General features: G+C 38.7%; 5 protein-coding genes and 3 pseudogenes across 10 annotated transcripts; 4 read left to right on the top strand and 4 right to left on the bottom strand.

The window, feature by feature from the left end:
- Positions 1-509: 509 nt before the first annotated feature.
- LOC104763707 (uncharacterized protein At3g27210) lies at positions 510-2,616 on the top strand. Its single transcript, XM_010487051.3, has 3 exons — positions 510-1,063; positions 1,848-1,931; positions 2,048-2,616. The coding sequence occupies exons 1-3, from the start codon at positions 895-897 to the stop codon at positions 2,440-2,442; spliced, it is 648 nt and encodes a 215-aa protein (XP_010485353.2). The 5' UTR covers positions 510-894; the 3' UTR covers positions 2,443-2,616.
- Positions 2,617-5,243: 2,627 nt separating this feature from the next.
- On the top strand, positions 5,244-7,433 carry LOC104763705 (hypothetical protein At1g04090 pseudogene; annotated as a pseudogene). Its single transcript, XR_015590598.1, has one exon. The product of XR_015590598.1 is annotated as a hypothetical protein At1g04090 pseudogene (transcript).
- Positions 7,434-7,658: 225 nt separating this feature from the next.
- LOC104763704 (hypothetical protein At1g04090 pseudogene) lies at positions 7,659-9,642 on the top strand (annotated as a pseudogene).
- A 1,218-nt stretch (positions 9,643-10,860) lies between these two features.
- On the bottom strand, positions 10,861-12,683 carry LOC104763703 (cytochrome P450 94B3 pseudogene; annotated as a pseudogene). The gene has a single exon (XR_015590756.1). The product of XR_015590756.1 is annotated as a cytochrome P450 94B3 pseudogene (transcript).
- An 892-nt stretch (positions 12,684-13,575) lies between these two features.
- On the bottom strand, positions 13,576-16,368 carry LOC104763700 (sulfite oxidase). Of its 2 annotated transcripts, none has more exons than XM_010487043.3 (12): positions 16,234-16,368; positions 16,008-16,123; positions 15,841-15,906; positions 15,699-15,735; positions 15,533-15,614; positions 15,299-15,417; positions 15,111-15,206; positions 14,882-14,992; positions 14,687-14,788; positions 14,332-14,379; positions 14,026-14,241; positions 13,576-13,942 (listed from the first exon to the last, which is right to left on the bottom strand). In XM_010487043.3, exons 1-12 carry the CDS (start codon positions 16,306-16,308, stop codon positions 13,826-13,828), a joined length of 1,185 nt encoding a protein of 394 aa, XP_010485345.2. In that variant the 5' UTR covers positions 16,309-16,368; the 3' UTR covers positions 13,576-13,825. The 2 variants fall into 2 exon arrangements, with proteins under 2 accessions (XP_010485345.2, XP_010485344.2); XM_010487042.3 differs by having other exon boundaries at positions 15,841-15,903.
- An 80-nt stretch (positions 16,369-16,448) lies between these two features.
- On the top strand, positions 16,449-20,230 carry LOC104763701 (uncharacterized). 3 transcript variants are annotated; one of them, XM_010487044.3, is made up of 9 exons: positions 16,449-16,898; positions 16,987-17,040; positions 17,206-17,230; positions 17,367-17,489; positions 17,578-17,744; positions 17,844-17,913; positions 18,024-18,122; positions 18,197-18,481; positions 18,566-20,230. In XM_010487044.3, exons 1-8 carry the CDS (start codon positions 16,585-16,587, stop codon positions 18,272-18,274), a joined length of 930 nt encoding a protein of 309 aa, XP_010485346.2. In that variant the 5' UTR covers positions 16,449-16,584; the 3' UTR covers positions 18,275-18,481; positions 18,566-20,230. The 3 variants fall into 3 exon arrangements, with proteins under 3 accessions (XP_010485346.2, XP_087356806.1, XP_087356807.1); XM_087500680.1 differs by lacking the exon at positions 18,566-20,230 and having other exon boundaries at positions 16,567-16,898; positions 17,125-17,230; positions 18,197-18,388; XM_087500681.1 differs by lacking the exons at positions 16,449-16,898; positions 17,206-17,230; positions 18,566-20,230 and having other exon boundaries at positions 17,000-17,040; positions 18,197-18,388.
- Positions 18,335-20,978, bottom strand: LOC104763702 (protein NUCLEAR FUSION DEFECTIVE 4-like). Its single transcript, XM_010487045.3, has 3 exons — positions 20,438-20,978; positions 19,088-20,025; positions 18,335-19,012 (listed from the first exon to the last, which is right to left on the bottom strand). Exons 1-3 carry the CDS (start codon positions 20,774-20,776, stop codon positions 18,544-18,546), a joined length of 1,746 nt encoding a protein of 581 aa, XP_010485347.2. The 5' UTR covers positions 20,777-20,978; the 3' UTR covers positions 18,335-18,543.
- Positions 20,979-21,762: 784 nt separating this feature from the next.
- LOC147920013 (uncharacterized) lies at positions 21,763-22,272 on the bottom strand. The gene has a single exon (XM_087500769.1). The coding sequence runs from the start codon at positions 22,095-22,097 to the stop codon at positions 21,888-21,890; it is 210 nt and encodes a 69-aa protein (XP_087356895.1). The 5' UTR covers positions 22,098-22,272; the 3' UTR covers positions 21,763-21,887.
- Positions 22,273-22,399: the final 127 nt, after the last annotated feature.

The following is a 22,399-nucleotide window of genomic DNA, read 5'->3' as shown; positions in this document are numbered from 1 at the left end:
CCTAGCATCAATAGTCCGATTATGTCTGTCTAATTTGATTATAATCTGTCAAATATGAGTACTTTCCGCTTAATTTTATATATACCGATTATTTTTGAAACTAAATATAAATCAGACATATATATTTTTGTTATCTTGACATTTAAATTAAGAGTTTATGATGTTTTACAATAACTAATGTATAGACTTTTTAATAAAAATCATAATTTTAAAGACAATACTATAGTTTTATATTTTTCTTTTAACATAAACAGAATTATACATATATTTAATACAATATATTTTAATTTTATTACTAATTTAATAAAATAATCTTAAAACTAATCTCCGATTAATCTCCGTTTAATCTCCGATTTTTTTGCTAGGCGTTAGATCCACTCCAACCGCCCGACTAGCGCCTAGCGATTTCTAAAACAGGGCCGCATAGTATAATAGTAGTAGTACTAGTAACAGTAGTAGTATATATATATATATATATATATATATATATATATATATATAAGAATAATAGAAAGAAAGAAAGGGGGAGGCACATAATGAGAGGGTTATTAGGAAGACCAATATATTAATAAGAGCCCATAAACCTATAATATGAATCACACGGGACGTGGGGGTGGGGAGGGGCACAATTAAAGACTCTTACCAAATCGGAAACTGCTCCTTTTCGTCTTCCGTCTCTTCCCATTTACTTCACTTTGAAGTCCCCTCGCCCTCCTCCATTTCTATACTCTACTCTCTCTCTCTCTATCACTTTGCTTCTTCGTCTTCCATCTCTCTCTCTCCCTCTCTATGCCTTTAAGATTCTCTAAACCCATCTTTCCCTCTCTCTCTCTCTCTCCCCTAAAACCACATCATTGATCTAAGCCTCTCTCTCGTGACTAATCCTCTTCAGATATGGGTTCCTGTGTCTCCTCCTCTTCTCACCACAAGAGCCCTTCCGCCGCCTCTGATTCCGTCGTTAAGCTTGCCGCTTTCATCTCCCCCCTCACTACTGACGTCATCTCTTCCCCCACCGTCAACCCTCCTCCCATTCATTCCGCTCGTCTTGATTCCCCTCCTCCTGGTTGGTATATATGATCCCTCATTCTTTGCGTTTTCTTTAGTTCATCATCATGATCCGCTTTTTTTCTTCCATTATATATATATATATATATATTTTGTTTTATCTATAGACTATAAACAATAATTTACGAATATATTCTATAAATTAAATTTGTTAATGGCTGTAATCGATTGGTTGCTTTAGTGCCGACAAATGTAAAGTCATTTGCTTTTTCAGACCCAATCAAAGATGTAGTAGCTAGGCACAAATATATAGTTATATACTAGACACTAGTATTAGTCATAGGAATTATAAAAATCGTATAATACTTGTACATCAAGTGACCATTATTTGATAAAATTGTCATGGCTTGTATATGACGATGGTGATCATATAATTTTTAAACATGGGTAAATGTGCAACCGGGTCTATCTACTACTAGCTAGTAGCATTTAGCAGCACATGGACAACGCTGAAACGTACGATAGAGGTTAGAATGTCTTCAAGGCACAGACAGTTTGCGAGAGATTTGTGATGATGGACCACACTTCAAGTTGCAACTTCCATAGATCGATTAATATCTTCATGTTATTTATTAATCGCATACTCTCTTTTTATGTATGAGAATAGATGTACTCCTAGAAATTTACAACCGTGTATTTAGGTGTGCAAATAATTAGGTACATATATTCACACAAAACCTACCATCTTTAATTAAAATTATCATCCTCTTTATTATTTTGCGGTACATTTATCAATAATATTATGAAATAACGACCGATGATGATTTGGATGATTTCTTAAGATGATAAAGAGGAGATGATATTTTTCGATTCAAGGGGTTGGCTTGATTCGGACTGTGAAGATGATTTCATGAGCGTCGATGGTGGTACGTACGTTTCTTTTCTCTTTTACATCTTAAACTTTTTTCTTAATATAATATTTTTAAAAAAAATAAAAATAAAAATTTACAAGGAAAAGGTTAATTTGAGTTACCGCGGGCAGAATTTACGCCGTCGCGAGGAACAACACCGGTCCATCACAAATTCTGCGACCAAACTTCTCAAGGAGAGGAGAAAACCAATGGAGAAGAACAGTCTGATCCTATCGATAACAAAAAGAGACTCCTCGAACTCTTCAAAGAGACGCAAGACGAGGATGAAGAGGAAGACAATTACGTGGCGGAAGGCAAATCAAGAGCCTGTCTCTGGCTAAGAACACCGGTTAGATCTTCTGCCCCGGCCACTCCTTATAATAACAACAAAGAAAGACAACTAAAGCTCAAGAGGGTGAGATCCGCTGCTCACGGTGGCTGCGTTCCGCATTTGGTTTCCTGTAGTAGCTTCACTGATCGCCGACGGAATCTGATGACTCATGCCCCCATTGACGTCCAACGCTAAAACGACAAAACAAAAGAAGAAGCAAAAAAAAACTTAAATATTAAATTAATATTCATTTTATACAGAATATGTTTCTTAATTTGTCTTTTATTCTTGTTTTTCCAAAGAATCGAACAATATAATGTTCTTTTTTCAGCTCATATATAATGCTAGCTTATGACAGTTGGTAATGCATCATTTTCCTTATTTTTTTCATAAGATTATGATTCATTTTGTAAATGATCAACAAAGAGAGAGGCGGAACCTCCGACGTAAATTCGTCCAAGTGCCTTTTAGTGTGAAAATTGTCTTTATTGGGAGTAATCGAATCCAAATGTGTCCAAGTCGTTGGGGTTTTAGACAATCAAGTGTTATGAGTGTCTGGCGGAAGTAATGCAATGTGATACAGCCATGGTACATGATGCTTCATTCTTTGGTCCTCCTAATATTCTTTGGTGCTGCAAACAAGTTTGAATAACAGAAGAATAATAGCTTCTTGAACATGAAACTCATTTAATGTAAGAAACATACAACCGATCATTCAAACTCAAATACATGAGTATGTACGTATGATTACTAAGCAGAACAACTAGCAAGTTAATCACAACCAAGCACACATATCATATATATGTGAATAATCAAAAGGAAACAAAGCAAAATAGCATGATTCGATCTATCTATAGTCAGACCTCAATTATAAGCGTTTATTTATTCAACAAAATCCTCCAAGCATTGTTAACTCTTTTCCCACAGATGTACAATTCCATTCATCGATCAAACTGAGATATGAACCTAGAATCATCAACATAGAAGAAGGAGAAATGAATCTCATAACGGAGTTAACTTCAAACCATCAAGGTTCAGATACAAATTCTTAGCCTTGTCAACGCATATATCTTCTCTCCATTGTAATCATTATCCGAAAGTTTCTTCTCAGCCATATCCATTGCTATTTTGGCTTCTTCCTCATTAGATTCCATTTTCGTTCAATTTCTCTACTAAAGCAAATCCAAGAAACAAACAAGACTCTATGAACATTCTCAAACAAATTTCAGAGGTTCAATGATTTTAGAATGAGTAAAGAAGATGAATTACCTTGTATTTTAATTTGTTTGACACGTAGATGTGTGTGTATTACAGTTTTATATGGTCGGTTGGTTGTATTTGCATCATCGTTTTGTGAAATATTTTAAAGTAGTAATTATAACACTGTAATTGTGAGCAAATAAAATTTATTAATATATCAACCGCATAAATTTAATTAGAAATACATTTTTTGAGAATTTGTTAGAAACAACTTTTTTGAGATGATGTTTTCAAAAACATAATTTTTTTTGAACATTTTCATGTTTGTCCTTTTTACACAATTAAAATATATGAAATTAATTTTTATAAATTTTTTTTAGGTTTAAATTCTCTATTTTATATTTAGAGTATAGTTTTAAGGGGTAGAGTTTAGTATTTGGGTTTAGGATTTAGAATTTAGTTATTTTGTATATTAAAAATGTATTTTTGAAAATAGACAACATAGAGAGATATTTTTGATCCAATCTGATGGACGATTTCAGTTTGCTCAGATCATCTTTCCCCTCCTTCACTCTTACCATGATCCCGCGTGCGTCAAATGTGATGGCAGATTGTCTTGCTCATTTTTCGAGACCTTTAGTTTCTGAAATTTCTTTTGTAAATTATTACCCTCCGGTTTAGTCAACCAATCTTGGAATTATCTTTTAATTTAATGTTTGGTTGACAATAAAAGGATATTTTTGACAAGTGACATACAAAAAGGGGTATTTATGAAAATGCTCATTTTGGGAATTTATTAGAAATATATCTTTGTTTTAAAAAATTCAAATTACAACAGATACAGAAAAAATCTACATATTGATTAATCATATGTATTAATATGATAATTCCAAACAGTTTGTAAATGAAATAAAATAAAGATGATAAGTGAATCATAATTTAAAATCTTAACAAAATCGTCCAAATATAGTTTTTAAAATAATCATATTGTATACTTATATATAATATCTTTAGTTTTAAAATTCTGATTAGTTTACAATTTTTTAAATTAGTTAGTAATTTTGGTCCATTATTAATTAGTGAGATAAAAATATTTTTTTTGTAAAATAATAATTATTTCAAAGAAAGATGATAACTGAATCATAATTTAAAATCTTAACAAAATCTTCCAAATATAGTTATTAAAAATAATCATATTGTATATTTAAATATAATATCTTAGTTTTAAAATTCTGATTAATTTACAATTTTTAAAATTAGTTAGTAATTTTGGTCCATACTTAATTAGTGAGATAAAATAATTTGGTTTTGCAAAATAATAATTATTTCAAAGAAAGATGAGAAGAGAATCATAATTTAAAATCTTAACATAATCTTTGAAATATAGGTATTAAAAATAAAAATAATCATATTGTATACTTAGATATAAAATCTTAGTTTTAAATCCCAAAACTGGGTCTCATCCCAAAACTAATAAGTATTTCAAAGATTTTAGTAGTATAATATTTAAATTACATATTTATCTTTACTGAAAATTAAACATTTGTCTTAAGACCAATGACATGACAAATGTAATTTTTTACACTTTATAAGATTAATTTTATATTTGTAATTCTCAATTAATATAGTAGGATTGTTCAAAAGTATATTCAAACCCATTCCCATTATAGTGAAATTATATAATTTGGTGCTATAAATGGATTTTCCCAAACAAAAAACGGTAAATTCAAAGGATATCTATAAATATATCTGACTGCATTTAACCTGCCCATAATACATATTCCTGATTAAAAAGACTTTCTTATTTTTGACTAAAAAGGTACTACTATAATAGAGAAGAGAGGTTGATGATGGGTTTGGCATAGCTAAAAGTCATTCCTGAATGTTATAATTGGGGCAGTCTCTATTTCTTCTATTAACTAAAGAAAGGAGAATGCAATCATCTATTGGAAAAGGCTTTCAACTTTTCCCATTTCTTATTATTTTATTTGTTAGCCTTTGCCTTAGCCATGTGTGTTGGATCCAAGTTCGAGCCAACTCCGTTTTGAATTCCACAGATGAGAGCAGATCTACGGATCCATTTCTTTTGTCTACAAGCTTACCTGTGGACACAGCCTTCAAGTTTCCATCTGCTTTACCCGTTATCCCTTCGGGTAAGAGTAATTTTGGGAAAGGAAGGATAGATCTGGGAGGTCTCGAGGTGATCCAAGTCTCCATCTCAACCTCAACATCAAAGATAGTATGGAGGACGTACGAGGGCATGGGGCTCACTATATATCAACCTATCAACCTTCCTCCCAGCTTCTTCACGCTTGGCTTCTATGCCCAACCCAACAACCGTCAGCTTTTCGGCTGGGTTCTTGCTGCAAGAGACGTGTCTGGAGATAGCTTGAGGCCACCCGTTGGCTACATTGCTGTCATGAACACTACATCAATGATTATCAAGCAAGACGGTCCTGCGTATTTTTGGCAGCCCCTATGTCTCAATGGGTATCAAGCGGTTGGTCTATATGTCACTACTTCTCCTCTGGAGCCATCTTTGAGTCAAGAATCTATAAGCTGCGTTCGATCCGATCTTACAGAACAGAGTGAAGCCGACACATGGGTTTGGGGGACAGAAGAACTGACCATTTCTAGCATGAGACCGGCCAACAGAGGAACAGAAGCAACGGGCGTGTACACAGGGACATTCAGCTGCAAGCGGCTAAACTTCTCTCCTCCTCCACCTCCTCTGTCCTGCTTGAAGAATACAAGATCTGGCTTGTCCAGCATGCCAAGCAAAGATCAAACTAGCCTACTGTTTAAAACGTATTCACCGTGGGTGTATTTGCATCCGGATGAAGATTTCCTCCCTTCCTCTGTCGAGTGGTTTTTCTCAAATGGTGCCCTTTTATTCCAGAAAGGGAACGAATCAAACCCCGTCGCAATACAACCGGACGGTTCAAACCTTCCTCAAGGCGGTTCGGACGATGGTTTGTTCTGGTTGGACTATCCGGCGGATAAGGACGCAAAGGAAAGGGTGAAGAGGGGAGACTTGCGAAACACGAAGGTGTATCTGCACATCAAACCAATGTTTGGAGGCACTTTCACTGACATAGTCGTGTGGATATTCTATCCTTTCAACGGCAATGCCCGCCTTAAGTTTTTATTCGTCAAGAGCCTGTGGCTGGGGGATATAGGCGAGCATATTGGAGACTGGGAACATGTTACGCTGCGCATCAGCAACTTCAACGGCGAGTTATGGCGCGCATACTTGTCGGAGCACAGTGCGGGAACGCTAGTGGAGGCATGCGATCTAGAGTTCCAAGGTGGAAACAAACCAGTGAGCTACTCGTCGCTTCACGGCCACGCAATGTTCTCAAGACCAGGAATGGTGTTGCAAGGCGAAGGCGGGAACGGTTTAAGGAACGACATGGCAAAAAGTGACAAATTCTTCGACGCAGGAGCTGCATATGAGATGGTTGCAGGACCGGGGATGGTGGAGCCACCGTGGCTCAACTATTTTAGGAAATGGGGACCATTTGTTCAACATGATATTCAAAAGACATTCGAAGGTATCGCCAAGACATTGCCTGGATTCTTTCGTACCAAATTCAGAAAATTTATGAACCAAATCCCTCGTGAAGTGTTTCAAGAAGATGGCCCCACTGGTCCCAAAGTCAAAAGGTTTTGGACCGCTGATGAGTGAGAGAGACTAATCTAATCAAATCTTAATTTTTATTCATTCGTGTCTATAATTGTACTAGTATTTATTGATTATGATATACACAATTATTCGGGGGGGGGGGGGGGGGGGGGGGGGGTTTAATTGCTTAATCAATCTAATCAGTTGTTACCTTAATTATTCCCTTAATTGTTTTGCCTTTTTTTTTTGTTCTTTCCAAAACATGATTTTTTTCAACCATTATGGCAAGAGTTGTTAATATCCAAAATCTTGTAAAAATTGAAATATATTTATTATATGGATATTTTTTCCCATACTTATATTTCCTGTGATTGATTTAAATTGATTGGTTTAAATTAATTAAAAATCTGATGTACAATAGTTACTTAATTGAGAAACAAATTAAATCAAATTCAGAATCTCTTGGTAGCTATCTATGGTTTGATTGTTCTGGGAGAAATATATGTATATCCATTTGTATATTTGTTTTCTAAGTTTCTTGGTTAATCATGGATTCTTTATCTCTATAACATATGGAAATATCATATTATTTCTAAGATCATTAATTTGTTGGTTTTTTGCATAATTGTTTTCTTATTTTATTTTATTTTTTTATAAGTGAAGGGATTCAAAGTTGAACGCTCCTAATCTTAAAAATGTCTAATATTGCGATTAACTAGTCAAAGAAAATGCAATTCTTGGTTGAAACCCACTTCAAATCTCTATTGTTTTATTTTGTTCTATTAGTTAAGCAATTGTCAAGGGCTGAATCTGGAATTAACGTTTTGACGACCAACGCTGTAGATTCATTACTACATCCACCATGGTTTTATGGTTTACCTGTGGAAACAACCTTTATGTTTCCTACTCCTTTGCCTAGTATCCCTTCCGATGATGGGAACTTTGGCAAAAGAAGCATTGACTTGGGAGGTCTTGAGGTTGCTCAACTCTCCATCTCAGACTCAACAACACGCAGGGTATGGAGAACATATGAAGGAGGACCAGCTAACATGGGAGTCAGCATCTTCGAACTGATCACTCTTCCTGGTAATTTCTTCAAACTTGGCTCCTATGCACAACCCAACAACCGTCAGCTTTTCGGTTGGATTCTTGTTGCAAGAGATGTTTCCGGAAGTAATTTAAGACCTCCACTCGATTACACTGAAGTTGGAAATACTATATCATTGAGTATCAAACAAGACGGGCCTGCATATTTTTGGCAGCCCCTATGTCCTAATGGGTATCAAGCGGTTGGTCTATACGTCACTACTTCTCCTCTGAAGCCCTCTTTAGGACAGGATTCTATAAGCTGTGTTCGTACGGATCTTACAGAACAGAGTGAGGCCGATACATGGGTATGGAGGATAAAAGAAATGACCCTTTCTAGCTTGAGACCAGCCAAGAGAGGAACAGTAGCAACAGGTGTGTACACAGGGACATTCAGTTTCAAACAACTAAACTTTCCAGCTCCTCCTCTATACTGCTTGAAAAATACAAGATTTGACTTGTCTAGCATGCCAAGCAAAAACCAAACTAGACTTTTGTTTCAAACGTATTCTCCTTGGATATATTTACACCCAAAAGAAGAGTACCTTCCTTCGTCTGTCAATTGGGTCTTCACCAACGGTGCTTTACTATACCAGAAAGGAAACGAATTCAGCCCTGTTCCAGTACATATAAACGGTTCAAACCTTCCACAAGGCGGTTCCAACGATAACTTATTCTGGTTAGATTACCTAGTCGAGAAAGAAAAGGTTAAGAGGGGAGATTTAGGGAGCGCTAAGGCGTATCTACACATCAAACCAATGTTTGGAGCTACTTTCACAGATATTGTTGTCTGGCTGTTCTATCCGTTCAACGGAAATGCACATTTGAAATTTTTGTTTATCAAGAGCCTATCTCTAGGAATGATTGGCGAGCATGTTGGAGACTGGGAACATGTTACATTGCGCATAAGCAACTTCAACGGTGAGTTATGGAGAGTTTACTTTTCTAAACACAGTGGAGGAACGCTAGTGGAGGCATGCGATCTAGAGTTCCAAGGTGGAAACAAGCCAGTAGTATATTCGTCTCTTCATGGTCACGCAATGTTCCCAAAGGCTGGGCTCGTGTTGCAAGGCAAGTACAAGAGCGGGATAAGAAACGACATGGCAAGAAGCGACAAGTTCTTGGACGCAGGTGTTGGGTATGAGGTGATTGCAGGACCTGGCGTGGTTCATGAGCCACCATGGCTGAATTATCTGAGGAAATGGGGACCTCGAGTCCATTACACAATAGACAATATTCGTCACTATATCGCTAAGATTTTGCCGTTTTTTATACGGGCGGGTTTACGGAAACTCATAAGAAAAATTCCTAAAGAAGTGCTTGGTCAAGATGGTCCAACTGGTCCCAAAAGCAAGGTTACTTGGACCGGCGATGAACAATATTCTTAATTTATTTAATGTATTTTTTTTTGTCATCACTAAATCGACATATTATTATTTGTAACAAGATCCTCCGATACATAATATTGTTCATTAATTAACATATTTATTATTGTGAATTGTTACATTAATCTATACTATATGTATAAACTTTAATTTTTTTTAAGGATACAAAAAAATCAATACATAATAAAAACGATGATAATATAGGTATGGAATTTGTTATGACGAAATTTCTTACAACTAAAAAAATAGTCAAAAGTTGTTATACCTATTCTAAAATGATATGGTAAAAAAAATGAGAATAAATTGTCTTTCTTTTAGATTAAAATATATATAAATATAAAAAGATATTACAATAGATATAAGATTGTCATTTTACTTTTTCCCAATTTTCAGACAGGGGATAGGAAGTACTGTACGAATCCATGAGATATTGAGATCATTTTTGTCTGCAAATCAGATTTTCGTTAAATTGAAAGAGTAATTCCAAAACGTTATATACAATAATTACTGTAACACAATTATTACATACGTAGATGTATGCACTATAAATTAAAAAAAATACAGCATACGGGAGATTGACGATGTTTTCCGAAAAGTAGTCTTGCTCGCTAACCAATCATATCCAATTTCATATTTGATTTTTTTTCTGTTATGATTTGCATTCAACATCTTGTGATTAAACTCTGGAATATAGACATAATGGTACCAATGTTTCCGTACCAAAGTATTTATGACAGAGACATTGAGATCCTTAGAACTCTTCTTTTTTGTGTGTGTGAAAATGCCAAGAGAAGCATTTGATCCTATCACCTCCGCCTCCCATTCAACTTAAACACAAAGCTTTCAGGGAACTCTTGCCTTACACTCACTGAGAATTCGCTTGCAGGGTGGAAGATGTTGCGATACGCGCGTTACTTCTTGAACGGGTAGCCAGCACCAGCAGGCGGGTACAATGGGCCAAGAAATTCATGAGAGTTGGTTACTTTTACTGCAAATCACTAATCAAGAGATCAACTTCGTCTTCCTTAATTTTCAGTTAACTTTAAGTTATTGCCGTACGTGAAACATATGTGTAAAAGATCAGTTAACTTTGATATGTAACTCGTGCATCATATGCGACAAAACGGAAGAAAGATTAGTATTTGACTTTTTCATGTGACTTTGTTCTAGATTCCTACGTGCCCGACTTCGGATTGGCTCGATCAAGTTTTGTTAACTAATAACATACGTATTATTATTATGGAATAGGAAAAAGACCAAGGAGTGTTAATTTAGTCTCCTGATGCATTTTAATGTAGTCATCATAAAAATGCAGATGGGTCATTAAGTAGACATTTAGTATGACTTAAGAAAAGTGGGTTGGTTTACCCAAAAGCAGAAAATAGGTTTGGGATCATAGAGACGTTTAAATTACAATTTTTTATAATGTAAAAAAACCCCATAACCATTGACTTTGTTTCTTAAATTGTTGTTTAGAGAAATGCAAATTATCAACGAGAAGGATCCCTCCGACGAACGCGGACTTGCATCCCACCAGCCATGTGAGCCGTGAGCATTGGCACAAAAACCGGTTTATCAGCAGGGATCGGTTCAATCACAAACCGGTCAAGTATGGAAGCGACAACATATTTCATCTGCACGTATGCCATCTCTTCCCCGAGACAAACCCTTGGGCCGGCTTGAAAAACCGGAAACATAAACGGATTCACCTTCTTCAAAACAAGTCTGCAGGTTTTATTATCAACGAGCCACCGGTTTGGTTTGAAGTCATCCCAATCTTCACCCCAAAGCTCCTCCATTCTCCCCATACCATATGGAAAATACGTTACCCGGTCTCCGGCACGCACCTCCGTACCGTCTGGTAGCCTGTCATCGGATAAAGCGTGTTTGGAGTCCCACGGCACCGGAGGATACAACCGCATCACTTCACACAAACAAGCTTTCAACAAACTCAGTTTCTTGAGTGTTTCGTAATCGAAACCCAAACCCCCCTTAACCGATCGGATTTCATTAACCAGATCGTGCTCGGTTTCCTTCATGCAAGGACCGGTGGTGATGAACCAGAACAGCCGCGTGGTGACCGCAGATGTGGTGTCCCTCCCCGCCATCACAATACTGATGACCATATCTCTGACAGTCTCGTCGCTTTCTCCGGCGGCGATCAACCGCGAGAGAAAATCGTATTCATCGTGGTTGGTGGTGGTCTTCCTCTTCTTCTTCTTCTCTCGAATGATGTCATCGACGCAGCGATGAACTTCTCGGACAGCGGTTCTGAGCTCCTTCTCAGATCCGAACCCGACCAGTCTCTTCAACTTCCAAACGAAAGAGAGCGGTGCGGAACCGCGTCCAGCGCTAACGGCAGAAGCTGTCTGGAACGCTCGGTCGAAGTCAGAAACCGGCGAGGACGGGTCTAAGCAGCATCGATCATCATCGATCCCGAGGAAAACGATGCAAACAACATTGAAAAAGAATCTACGGAGAAGCTCGTGGAGATCAAAGGGTACTTGTTGTTGTTTTGAGCCTCCCGCAGCAGCAGCGTCTAGAAACGGTAAGAGCTCGTGGTCGACCTCGTTCCTCAAAACGGTGACGTAATATCTCAGAGACTTTGGGGTGAAATCGTGAGTAGCAAGTCTCCGCTGCCTCAACCAGAGGTTTCCGTCGACGTTGAAAATGCCGTTGCCGAGAAAATCGCCGAGAATATCCGTAAAGGGTTTGCCTTTGGGATAGTTGTCGAAGTTTGTTTTGAGGATATACTCGACGTTGGAGGGGTTCGCCGTCACCACGGTTCTCCTGGCAGCTAAGCGGCGAATGACTACTGTCCCACTTAGGGATTCGTTTAAGAGCTCCGTGTACCAATCCAGTAACCGGTTTCGGTTGCTATAGAATGAAATTATGCATCCGATTACCGGATACGTTTTCGGTACACTAGTGTTGCGCCAATGATATTTTCCAGTTGAGACAATCAAATAAAGCACAATTACTAGAAGAAGAAGAAGAAGAAGAAGAAGAAGAAGAGTTGGTGAAGCTTCCATGTTGTTTGATCCTGATCAGCTTCAAAGCTAATGGAAGTGGAGGAAATGGTCAATATAGATTTGACGCACGAGCTTAAATTCATCCCTCGTTTATTTTCATGGATCCCATCCCCATCCCCACTAAGGAGTAGTATAATACTCTCTTCTTCTCTTTTCTTTTTCTTTTTTCTTAAAGACTTTCTCGTCAATAATTTAATTTTTACTAGTTAATTACTTTTTCTTTTACATAATTTAATTTTAACCTACAGTGGAGTTCCATTATTTTTACCCCAATTTCTCCTCTTTTTATTTTTATTAATCAATCATTCTGTTTCTTCAATCTTCTACACACTTATAAAAGTATAATAATCTTCCATTCCATCGAATGATGATATAAAATAATTTAGGCTGTAACAAACATTACGTTGGATATTCAACAAGTGTGTGTATCTTTTACAATTCAGTTTTCTTAAATTTGAGATTAACCCGAAAATTGCGGTACCGAATATAATTTGTGACACATGCAAAATATAACTTTAATAAAATATGAACCAGAGAAGGAGCATACAAATTAAATATTATGCATAGAGCATAGTCGGAAAAAGAGACTTGTCGTCAGTGCGATTAATAAAAATAGGTTATGAGATGTGACATTTAGATCATCCACTACTTCTTACTCCAGTATTATTAAACATGGAATCTAACGGGTTAGTTAGTAAGTTTCTGTTAATTAGGTGTTGGGAGCGAAAAATCAAACTAAAAAAAGGCTATATGTAGATGTAGGTATATGGCCACATGATTGGAACACATGAGCAGCTAACACATAAAATATCACTGTTAAGAAGCCAATCTTTTCTTCTCGAGATGCTATAACTGACTCGGATCACTTACATTTTGAATTATAAAAGAAAACGTGACGTGATTAATTAAAAAATTAAGATCAAACAACCAGGACTAAACAAGCTGGAACGTGAAGCAATCGATGGTGATAAATTATTGAGAAATGCGCTGAGCCATATGATTTCATGAATACATGTATAAATAATACTGGATATGCATACTGTAATATATAATTCACCCCACATGTGACATGACAACAGATGGGTTTTCTCATTTTATTTAACTAAACCCCAACTTTGCTCTCACAAATCCACAAGGCATATTTAAGGAAGTTTCAACTCGAAAAGGTAATAAATTAAGGAAGTTTTTAACTTTTTAGTTTGAAAGAACGGGTAAAAGAGAGAATACACATCGTCTGCTGGTAACTTGGTCTACAAGTTTGAGTGGCCAAGACGGAGAAGGACACGGTGCCACGAAGTGTTGAGAACCCCTCTTAGGTTCCACACCGACTCCACATTTTCCGGTTGAACATTTGCGGCCGAATCGACCTGCCCATTTTCACAGTTTTCTATCAATTCTGGTTAAAACAAAAAAAAATACTGTCAACCGAGCAAAAATGTTGTGGCTTTACCGCTTTGGCGATGACCTCCGTAGTCTGCGAAACATCAATGGTGGCTTCAAACAACACCCATGCCCATTTGTCGCTGGAGTTGTGTACAGAGATGTAATGCATTTCTGGTTTTTGCGTTCTAGAAGCTTCCACCCAGTTTTTGCCTCCATCGAGGGATATGTCCACTCGCTCTATCCCGCGTCCACCTCCTGAAACTGCGTACCCTTTGATGCTAACCTGCAAAAGTTGAATAATGGAATTAGATATTGCTTTCCAATGGTCTGATCAGACGGGGTAGTGAAATTAGCTTGGAGAAGAAAAAAAAACCTTTCCAGGCTTCACCATCTGCACGTCCTCCACAGAGCAAATTGCACTCTGTTAAACAATTAAAACACATATGGGGCCAAGACTCATGAGAACCCTAATGTTCCAATTTAAATTCTACTATCTGATTAAAACCATAAGCCAACTGGTCCAAACAAGTAAAAATTTTCAGTATAATAATCATTGATCAGTCGATTCAATATGAAAGAAATCAATCATCAACTGTTTTTCATGGATGAATAGAGAGGATTATGAACTTCACAAGGAAACTGGAAGATCCAAATTTAACAGTGCATATAATAAAGGAGAAACGTCATCACAAAGTCAAGAGTAAGAAAGAGAGTAAACTTGTATTTACCTGAACAGGAAAATCCATTTGCGGCCTCCTTGAGGACCAGTCGATATTATCCCAATTGACAGAGGGTGGGAACATTTTGTAATCTTTCTGCATGAAGAATCCCTACACCACATTTTGATCCAAGTCTCTTACAATGTTAGAACAGTTTATGACTGCTTAAAAACAAGGGTAAAAAAAGGAAACTTTTCTTGAGACCTGGCATTCTTCAGCGATGACATTGATGGAATCAAGCCATTTGACCGAACGAGCACCAATTACACCAGGGACAACCACCCTTAGAGGAAATCCGTGATCCCTATTGAGGGTCTTGGCAGAAGAAACAAAAAAATTTCCAACAAACAAGCAAATCTCTGAGTACAAGTAATGATTTAAACACAAGTGGGACTAAAATATGTTTAGAGAAGTAATGAGAAAGATATCAAACCTCTCCATTCATTTCATAAGCAAGTAAAACATCGGCTTCAGGATTTGTGGCTTGACTAAGAGGGATTGACGCCTTATAAGGGCCCCCGTTCTCCTCCTAGAGGTATAAAGCGAGCAGAGACTGATTCATGTGAACCAATACCAATGGATGCATAACAAAACATAAAAGAAAGTCTAGAATATATATACCTTACAGCGATCAACACTAACGAACTCAACATGTCTGCCTCCTAAATCGGTTGAGCCAGTCAGGTTTGGTATCCCAACAAGCTCGAGAACATCGGCCAATTTCGCCCCACCCCAGACAGCTGAAGAAAGGAAAGGCAGATTCTTTGATATCCAAGTGAGTGTGTGTTTTTTTTTTCTTTTTCTGGTATTAAAATTGAAGGAAAGATTAAAGAAGGAAAGAGGAGGAGGAGGAACCGTTGCCAATAGCAGAAACATCCCATCCAACGCCTCTAACATTCCTAACTTTGCTCATGGCAGTCCTTCTGTTACCGGCACACTGCATTGATGATGCTAATTAGTTGGTGTGGGGGTGGGGAATAAACGAAAGAGAGAAACTAAATAAGAAGAATGAATGATAAACCTGTAGAGTAGCAGTAACATTGTACTTTGGGAGGGACCTGCGAATTGAGAAACAGTGGTTGGTACAGCAGTTTAAGTGTATATTATATGTATCTCAAAAAGAAGCATATCTATATACTGTATAAAAAAAAAGAAGGGAGGACCTGATGTCTTTGATAAAGAGTTTCCTGGGGTTCTGGATCAACCCAGTAAGGGTGACAGAGTAGCTGCTTTTGGGCAAAAGAAATAGCAGAAATTAGCGGAAGAAACTGAAATTGAAATTAAAAAAAATGAAGGACAAGGAGAGAGTGAGAGAGAGAGAGAGAGAGACCTGTCAAGGTGATCAACGATGGGGATGGGGCCATGATTTCGCTTGTAGAAAAGGTCGACGGGAGTGACATAAGATGAGACTAAGGCGGAGCGGGGAGGCTCAGCGTTGAAAGGTTCCTGGATCAACCCCCAACCGAAATTAGATAATAATTGCAGCAGCAGGTAAGTAAAGTGGTTGATTCTATTCTAACTAAACACTGGATCAAAGAGAAGAAGAAGAAGCTTGCCTTGGCGTTGACCTTGAGAGAAGGGTGACGATGTGGCTCCTGCGAGTACTCGGCCGGACCTCGGATCCCAGGCATTCTTTCGTCGCCGTCGAGGTTTTCTTCCAATGAGAGAAGGAAGGTTGGGTGTTGTTTTGGTGCTTTCTCTAACGACGACAACGACGCCGTTTCGATTTTACAATTTCTGTATTATCTAATCTACTCTTTTTGTGGTGCAGATTGCAACGGCGTCGTTTCCGAGGTGTGCGTCCCCCGTCTTTTTGTTTGTTTGTTTGTTTGTTGTTGTTGTGAGGCTACTATAGTTCCCAAATTCCAAATTGAGCCCAAAAAGGAAGCAAAAAAAAAGAAGCTGATATGACGACGACGACGGCGGCGGCGGCGAAACCTCACGGCGGCGACATGGCGATGCGTCTTCCTTCCCCGATAACCAACCGGCGGCGTCTCTCAACGCTTCCGAAAATTGCCTCTTTCGCTCCACGGAGGCACGTCGTCGCGTTGGCGGCCAAGAGGAGCCCTAAGCGTCTCAAATACTCTATTCCTCGCTTCACAAAGGAGGGGGAATTGGTGTACATTGAGGTCGATCCTTGTGGTGTGGATGCCTGGAAACTCCAACCTGTGATTGACCTTCTTAAACAAGGAGCTGTTGGTGTTATTCCCACTGATACTGTGTATGCTCCTCTCAATACTCTTCTTTCTTCTTTCTTCTTACCTCTCTCTCTCTCACATCGGCTTCATCTTCCTTCCTTCCTTCTCTAGATATGCCATTGCTTGCGATTGTAAAAACCATTCCGCTGTTGAGCGTCTCCGAAGGTTAGTTTAGTTAGCAGCATCTTGTGTGAATCCCATCCTTCAATTCAATTCAATTCATTCTTGTCGTCATCTTTGTATATACAGTATAATTCAATTCAGGCATGTCCTTGTACCTGACTCATTAACCCCCGTGTGTGTGTGTGTGTGTCTTTCTTTCCTTGTTAGGATCAAAAAGATTGAATCATCCAAGGTGGTTACACACACATGGGACCTTTTTTCTTTCTGAATGAATGATTTGGGATTCCATATGGCTGATTCTTCTTCTTTTGCTTCCCCCCCCCCCCCCCCCCCCCCCCCATGGGAACTCAACTTTTATCATAATGCAGCCACTTAGCATCTTATGCCGCTCCTTACGGGACATAGACACTTTTACCATGGGTTTTCCTCGTGGTGATGGTCATGGTCATGCTAACGTTTTCCGAGCTGTCAAGCAATGCCTACCTGGACCTGTGAGACGACGACCCTTTTCCCCTCTCATCTCTTCTGCTTTTTCTTTTCTGATGGTTGACGACTGCTCTTTTGCATATGTTTTAACAGTACACCTTTATCTTGACTGCAAGCAAAGAACTACCCAAACAGTGTGTTGGGTTTGGCACCACTAACGTGAAATATGCTTCAAGGAAAAACGTGGGTGTCCGCATATCTGATGACGCTCTCTGCCAAGCTATCCTCCAGGAGATGGATGCCCCACTGATTTGCACTAGGTTTTCTTTCTTCTTTATATTTCATCTTTACAGTGGACTCTCCTTAAACGTTTTTGTGTATAGAGTTGTAATCTATGGCGTGGTATATAATAATGACAGTGTGAAAGGGCCAAAAGAAAATGAATGGATGATTGATCCAACCGCAATCGGTGACATTTATGGACCAGAGGTATATATATTTATATATATATATATATATAACTCTCTCACTCAGTCCCAGCGAGTAGAGAATCTAGCTCTTTTGGTTGCTCTACTCTCTGTTTCGGTTTCCTTTTACAGGGTCTAGATTTTTTGGTTGATGGAGGTGTACGAGTTGCTGAACCATCCACTATCGTGGATATGACAGGACCATATCGCAAGGTCATACGGGAAGGGAAGGTAACAGATTATCTAATACTCTGTGCTTCATCTATCAAAGGACCTTAACGTGTCTGCGTGTTTGGTTTCCACAGGGACCTATATTGCCATGGATGGTTGTTGAGGATGACGAGCCTCCCCTGCGCCATGATCTTATCGCTTCTGGCACTTAAAACAGAGACAGACACAGATTAGGTCTTTGTTTGACATTTGCACATAAGACACCTTGTAGCTGAAGAATATGAATACAGTTATTACAAATGTGAATCACAAAATCCATACGCAAACACCGGGCAAAAAAATTTGTTGCATAAACAAATACACATGCATGTGGAAGTCGACGACCAAGCCAAAGAATAAGATGATGAACACAATCATAGGTATGAAATCAAAGAACCAAGCCTTTTTTTCTTGGTCGAATTCGTAATATGGTATCTTAAAATCAGCTGCGGGTTTTGCCGTAGAGATTTGTGTAAACCAATTTGGTACGTTGCACAAGAATCATACTCAAGGCGGCTGCAATGAGGCAGAATCCAGACATTATGAGTGACGTCAAGAAGTAACAGATGGAACCTTGGCATCTCAGGACGTGGTCAGGATTGAACATGGACCCGTGAGCTTGATTCTCTGCTTCGCGGTCATAAATGGAACTTGCAATCAGACCCGAAAAGACCAAGGACCCAGCCGGGTTGGCAAGCGTCAGAAAATTGTATAAAGCTCCAAACTTCTTTAGGCCAAAGAGCTCAGAGGCAGTGGCTGGGACGATGGCCCAGTGAGCACCATATCCGAGTCCAATCAATAATGTGCCGATATGCATAGCTCCAGGCCATCCGTATGCAAAGAAGATGTGTCCTACTGACATTACAAGCTGAGCCACTGCTATGGCAACAGGTCTTGGGTAGGCATAGTCCCTGCAAATCATTCCGAACCAAAATCAATTTCCCCAGCCAAATGTCATTGTCTTTCTTATCGGGGAAGTACAATACCTGACGATGAGTTCGGAGAAATAGCCGCCACCAATGCGTCCAAGGAAGTTCCAAATGCTAATCATGGACACAAAAACGTGAGTGTTATCGTACCCGAGAGACTGACTCATCTGCCCGAGGTTATCTATTACTGTTAGACCCGAACCAGATCCGAGCAAGAGGGAGAAGAATATGAGCCAGAAATCAGCTTTCACGAGTGCTTGAGTTAAAGTAAACTCCTCGCCTCTGTGAGGTCCCCTCCGTCTCTTGACCCGAACAGCACCCTCTGCAGCTGCCTGCACCAGCTTTGCTTGCAACTGAGCAATTCTCTTATGTCTCTCCAAAGCAGGAAGCAGGTCTACTTCTTTCGGTTTCTCGTCTTCCACCTCACTCAATATAAGCTCAGGACCACGGTCAGGGGTTGACTGTCCGGGATCCTGGCCTTGCTGAACGAGAGGTTCTTCGAGCGTGTCACAAGGGTCGGTTGATGTTGTGAAGCAACTCGTCGCAATTGGTATAAAGATGGGTACAAGAAGAATAGCAAACAAGACAATGGTGAAAGCAGTGATGATTGAATGGCTAAGATCAATGAAATCTTCGACAAGCATCACTGCCATGAGATAGGCAGCAAGGAGAATGCAGACGGAATAGATGATGGTGAAGCTGGTGGCATCGGAAGAACGGATCTGCCTGTGACCACCGACGGGTCTGATGAAGAACATGAGAGGGATAACAACAACTGAAGGGGCAACAGCAACCATGAAGATGAGTGATGCACGGTCAGAGGAGTGGATCATTGTGTATACCTGGGAGAGGATGGCACCGCCCAGGCCAGCAAACCCCTTGAGGATACCGACCACAGGACCACGGCTTTTGGGAAAGTTCTGAACACCAGAGACTAAAGTAGCCGTGTTGAAGTAGGTTTCTCCGTTGTTGCCAACAAAAATGAGGATACACATCTGAAAAGATGATAAAGATTCAGATTATATATGTGGGTGAATTGCTAGTGAAAGGAACCTCGAGCAGCTTAGCTACAGATTAAGTGGATCCATTCCTACTGACAAACTTGATGACCAGAAAGTTTGATTAGGACTTTTGAATCGATATATCAAAAATATATTCATAACAGAAGAGAACAGAGAAGGTGTTTTGAAAAGACAAAAATCTCTCGGATTTTGTGATTTGACAGCCATATCATTTATGGTAAACAAAACAACAACCTTAAAAGAAGCAGAGTTTGAGTTTGATGAGGGAGACTCGAAACAGACAAGACATGAATGATGGATGATTGAAAAATCAAACTTTAGTATATATATATATAGAGAGAGAGAGAAGGGTGGAGAATATAATTAATGTGGGAAGGAAACTCACAGCCCACAAGGGAAGAAGGGGAGCTCGACCGGTGACGATAAGCCAAACCCAGCCATAGCCGACAAGGTTCTGGAGAGAGCCGACGAGAAGAGCGGCCCAGAGAGGCAAGAACTCGGAGAGAGAAGCGGCGAGGAAGCCGACACTATCGCCGAGATCTTTGGCGACGCCGAGCCTGGAGAGCTGTTTCTGGTTGTAGTTGAGGGAGCTCTTGATGACAGGGGATATGCTGCCGAACAAGTAACCGATGCCAGCGCAGGACTGAATCCACATGGCCACCACAAACACTAGCCATCTATTGTTGATGAACGATATCACTCTTTCTCGTGTCGTCCTCGCCATCTTCTTGATGTGTTTTTTTTGCGTCTCTCCTCTTCTTCTTCTTCTTCTTCTTCTTCTTCCTTTTTTATTTTTATTTATTTATTATTATACTCTCTGTTGTTGTTGTTGTTGTTGTTGTTGATACTACTACGTATTAAGAAGAGATCTTAATCTTTTTGTCACAAATTAATCAAGTAGTAGTAGTAGTAAATAGAGTGTGTTTTTTTAAGTTGCCACTACAGTTTAAAGGTTTGATTATCCTTAATTTATTATACTTTCGGACCCCAAAAAAGTAAAAATAGAAACTCAAACTGATTATGTGTATACTAGCGGACAAATATAGAATATAGTAATAACTAAACACTGACATCATTTAAAAAAAAAAAGGATTCAACTTGCCCTTGTCCACACCGGAATGGTCATAATATCTATCTACTTGATGGTTTCTTTATAAGAAATCTCACTCACCTATATATCTAAATTCAGTATGGACGTCAACTTTTAGGGGGATTAGCGAAGAATAATAGTCACTGTGGAGGAATCCTTTTCTGTATTTCTTTTTCATGAATTTTATCGGACAATATAAGAACAAAAGTCTTACAGTACAAGTTGTGTTTAATCAATATAAATATGAAAATACATACTGTAGTATAATATTAGAAGGACAACAAAAAAAACACTTAACAAGTGAGATCGATCGATCCAGATATATAGAAAACCAATATCAACAAGGACGCCCTTCACCCAAGAAGCAAGAGAAAACTTTTCGGTCTTCAGTTCTAATGCCACAGTTATTAATGTAAAACAGTTAATCTTTGGTTTGAATAAATTCTACATTCAATTCATTTTAAACAAATAAACAACATCAACAAGGATATTATTACAAACATAAGTTAAGTAGGTGTTTTAGTTTATATATAATTCCCACGTAAGTTCATTGGTACTTGAATGGCTCTGTGAGAGCCTCCGACTGTTTCAGCTCTCTAGCTAGCTAGCTTATGCCACAGTTATTGAAAAACAGTTTCTTTGGTTTGAATAAAATAACTATACATTCAATTAAAAAAAAAAAAAAAAAAAGAGAGGATATATTATAACAAGGTTATACTATAAGCATGCAGGTGTTTAATTATAATTAGATGTGAATGTGAACTTGAATGGCGATGACCAAAATGGTGATAACAGCAAAGAAGAGAATGGCATGAACCAATATTGAGATGCCGCTTGTGGTCATGTTGCCACACTCCAACACTCTCCTCCTCGCCGGCAACTGAAAGAGAAGCCCCGGCGATAACACTACGAACAACACCACCGCAACTGCCACCGGTCCCCAGTCAGCTCCCATATCTACCTCAATTAGAGCTCCAACAGATTCGATCTTGCTCTACGTCCGTCGTCGTCTTTTTGATCGTCTTAATTATTAGGTGTCAATAAACTAATTAGAGAAACATTATAGGTGCGAGTATAGGTGTACATTGTTGAAAATCCCGAAGTTATTCAGATTATTTAAGGATGAGAGAAAAAGGTATAGAGTCTTGATTGGTATCTTCTTTTCTTGTTGGATGGAGATATTATATGTGGCTTCTTTAAGAGACCACGCACGTTTAGTGGCTATGCCTATGCAATATGCATATTAACTTTATATAT

Source organism: Camelina sativa, chromosome 19 (genome assembly GCF_030686135.1).
Source record: "Camelina sativa cultivar CO46 ecotype springtype chromosome 19, ASM3068613v1".
NCBI classification, from domain to species: Eukaryota; Viridiplantae; Streptophyta; class Magnoliopsida; order Brassicales; family Brassicaceae; genus Camelina; species Camelina sativa.
This window is presented reverse-complemented; position numbering and strand designations above follow the sequence as displayed.

Coding starts and splice junctions, on each gene's coding strand:
- LOC104763707 (XM_010487051.3), top strand. CDS start 895: ATGGGTTCCTGTGTCTCCTCCTCTTCTCACCACAAGAGCCCTTCCGCC. Junction 1,064..1,847: donor TCTTGATTCCCCTCCTCCTG/GTTGGTATATAT, acceptor TGATTTCTTAAG/ATGATAAAGAGGAGATGATA. Junction 1,932..2,047: donor TTTCATGAGCGTCGATGGTG/GTACGTACGTTT, acceptor TACCGCGGGCAG/AATTTACGCCGTCGCGAGGA.
- LOC104763700 (XM_010487043.3), bottom strand. CDS start 16,308: ATGCCTGGGATCCGAGGTCCGGCCGAGTACTCGCAGGAGCCACATCGT. Junction 14,993..15,110: donor CTTATGAAATGAATGGAGAG/GTTTGATATCTT, acceptor TCTTCTGCCAAG/ACCCTCAATAGGGATCACGG. Junction 13,943..14,025: donor CGGAGGTCATCGCCAAAGCG/GTAAAGCCACAA, acceptor GAAAATGGGCAG/GTCGATTCGGCCGCAAATGT.
- LOC104763701 (XM_087500680.1), top strand. CDS start 16,585: ATGACGACGACGACGGCGGCGGCGGCGAAACCTCACGGCGGCGACATG. Junction 17,231..17,366: donor AAAAGATTGAATCATCCAAG/GTGGTTACACAC, acceptor ATCATAATGCAG/CCACTTAGCATCTTATGCCG. Junction 17,745..17,843: donor GCCCCACTGATTTGCACTAG/GTTTTCTTTCTT, acceptor TAATAATGACAG/TGTGAAAGGGCCAAAAGAAA.
- LOC104763702 (XM_010487045.3), bottom strand. CDS start 20,776: ATGGCGAGGACGACACGAGAAAGAGTGATATCGTTCATCAACAATAGA. Junction 20,026..20,437: donor CCCTTCTTCCCTTGTGGGCT/GTGAGTTTCCTT, acceptor TCATCTTTTCAG/ATGTGTATCCTCATTTTTGT. Junction 19,013..19,087: donor TTCTCCGAACTCATCGTCAG/GTATTGTACTTC, acceptor AATGATTTGCAG/GGACTATGCCTACCCAAGAC.
- LOC147920013 (XM_087500769.1), bottom strand. CDS start 22,097: ATGGGAGCTGACTGGGGACCGGTGGCAGTTGCGGTGGTGTTGTTCGTA.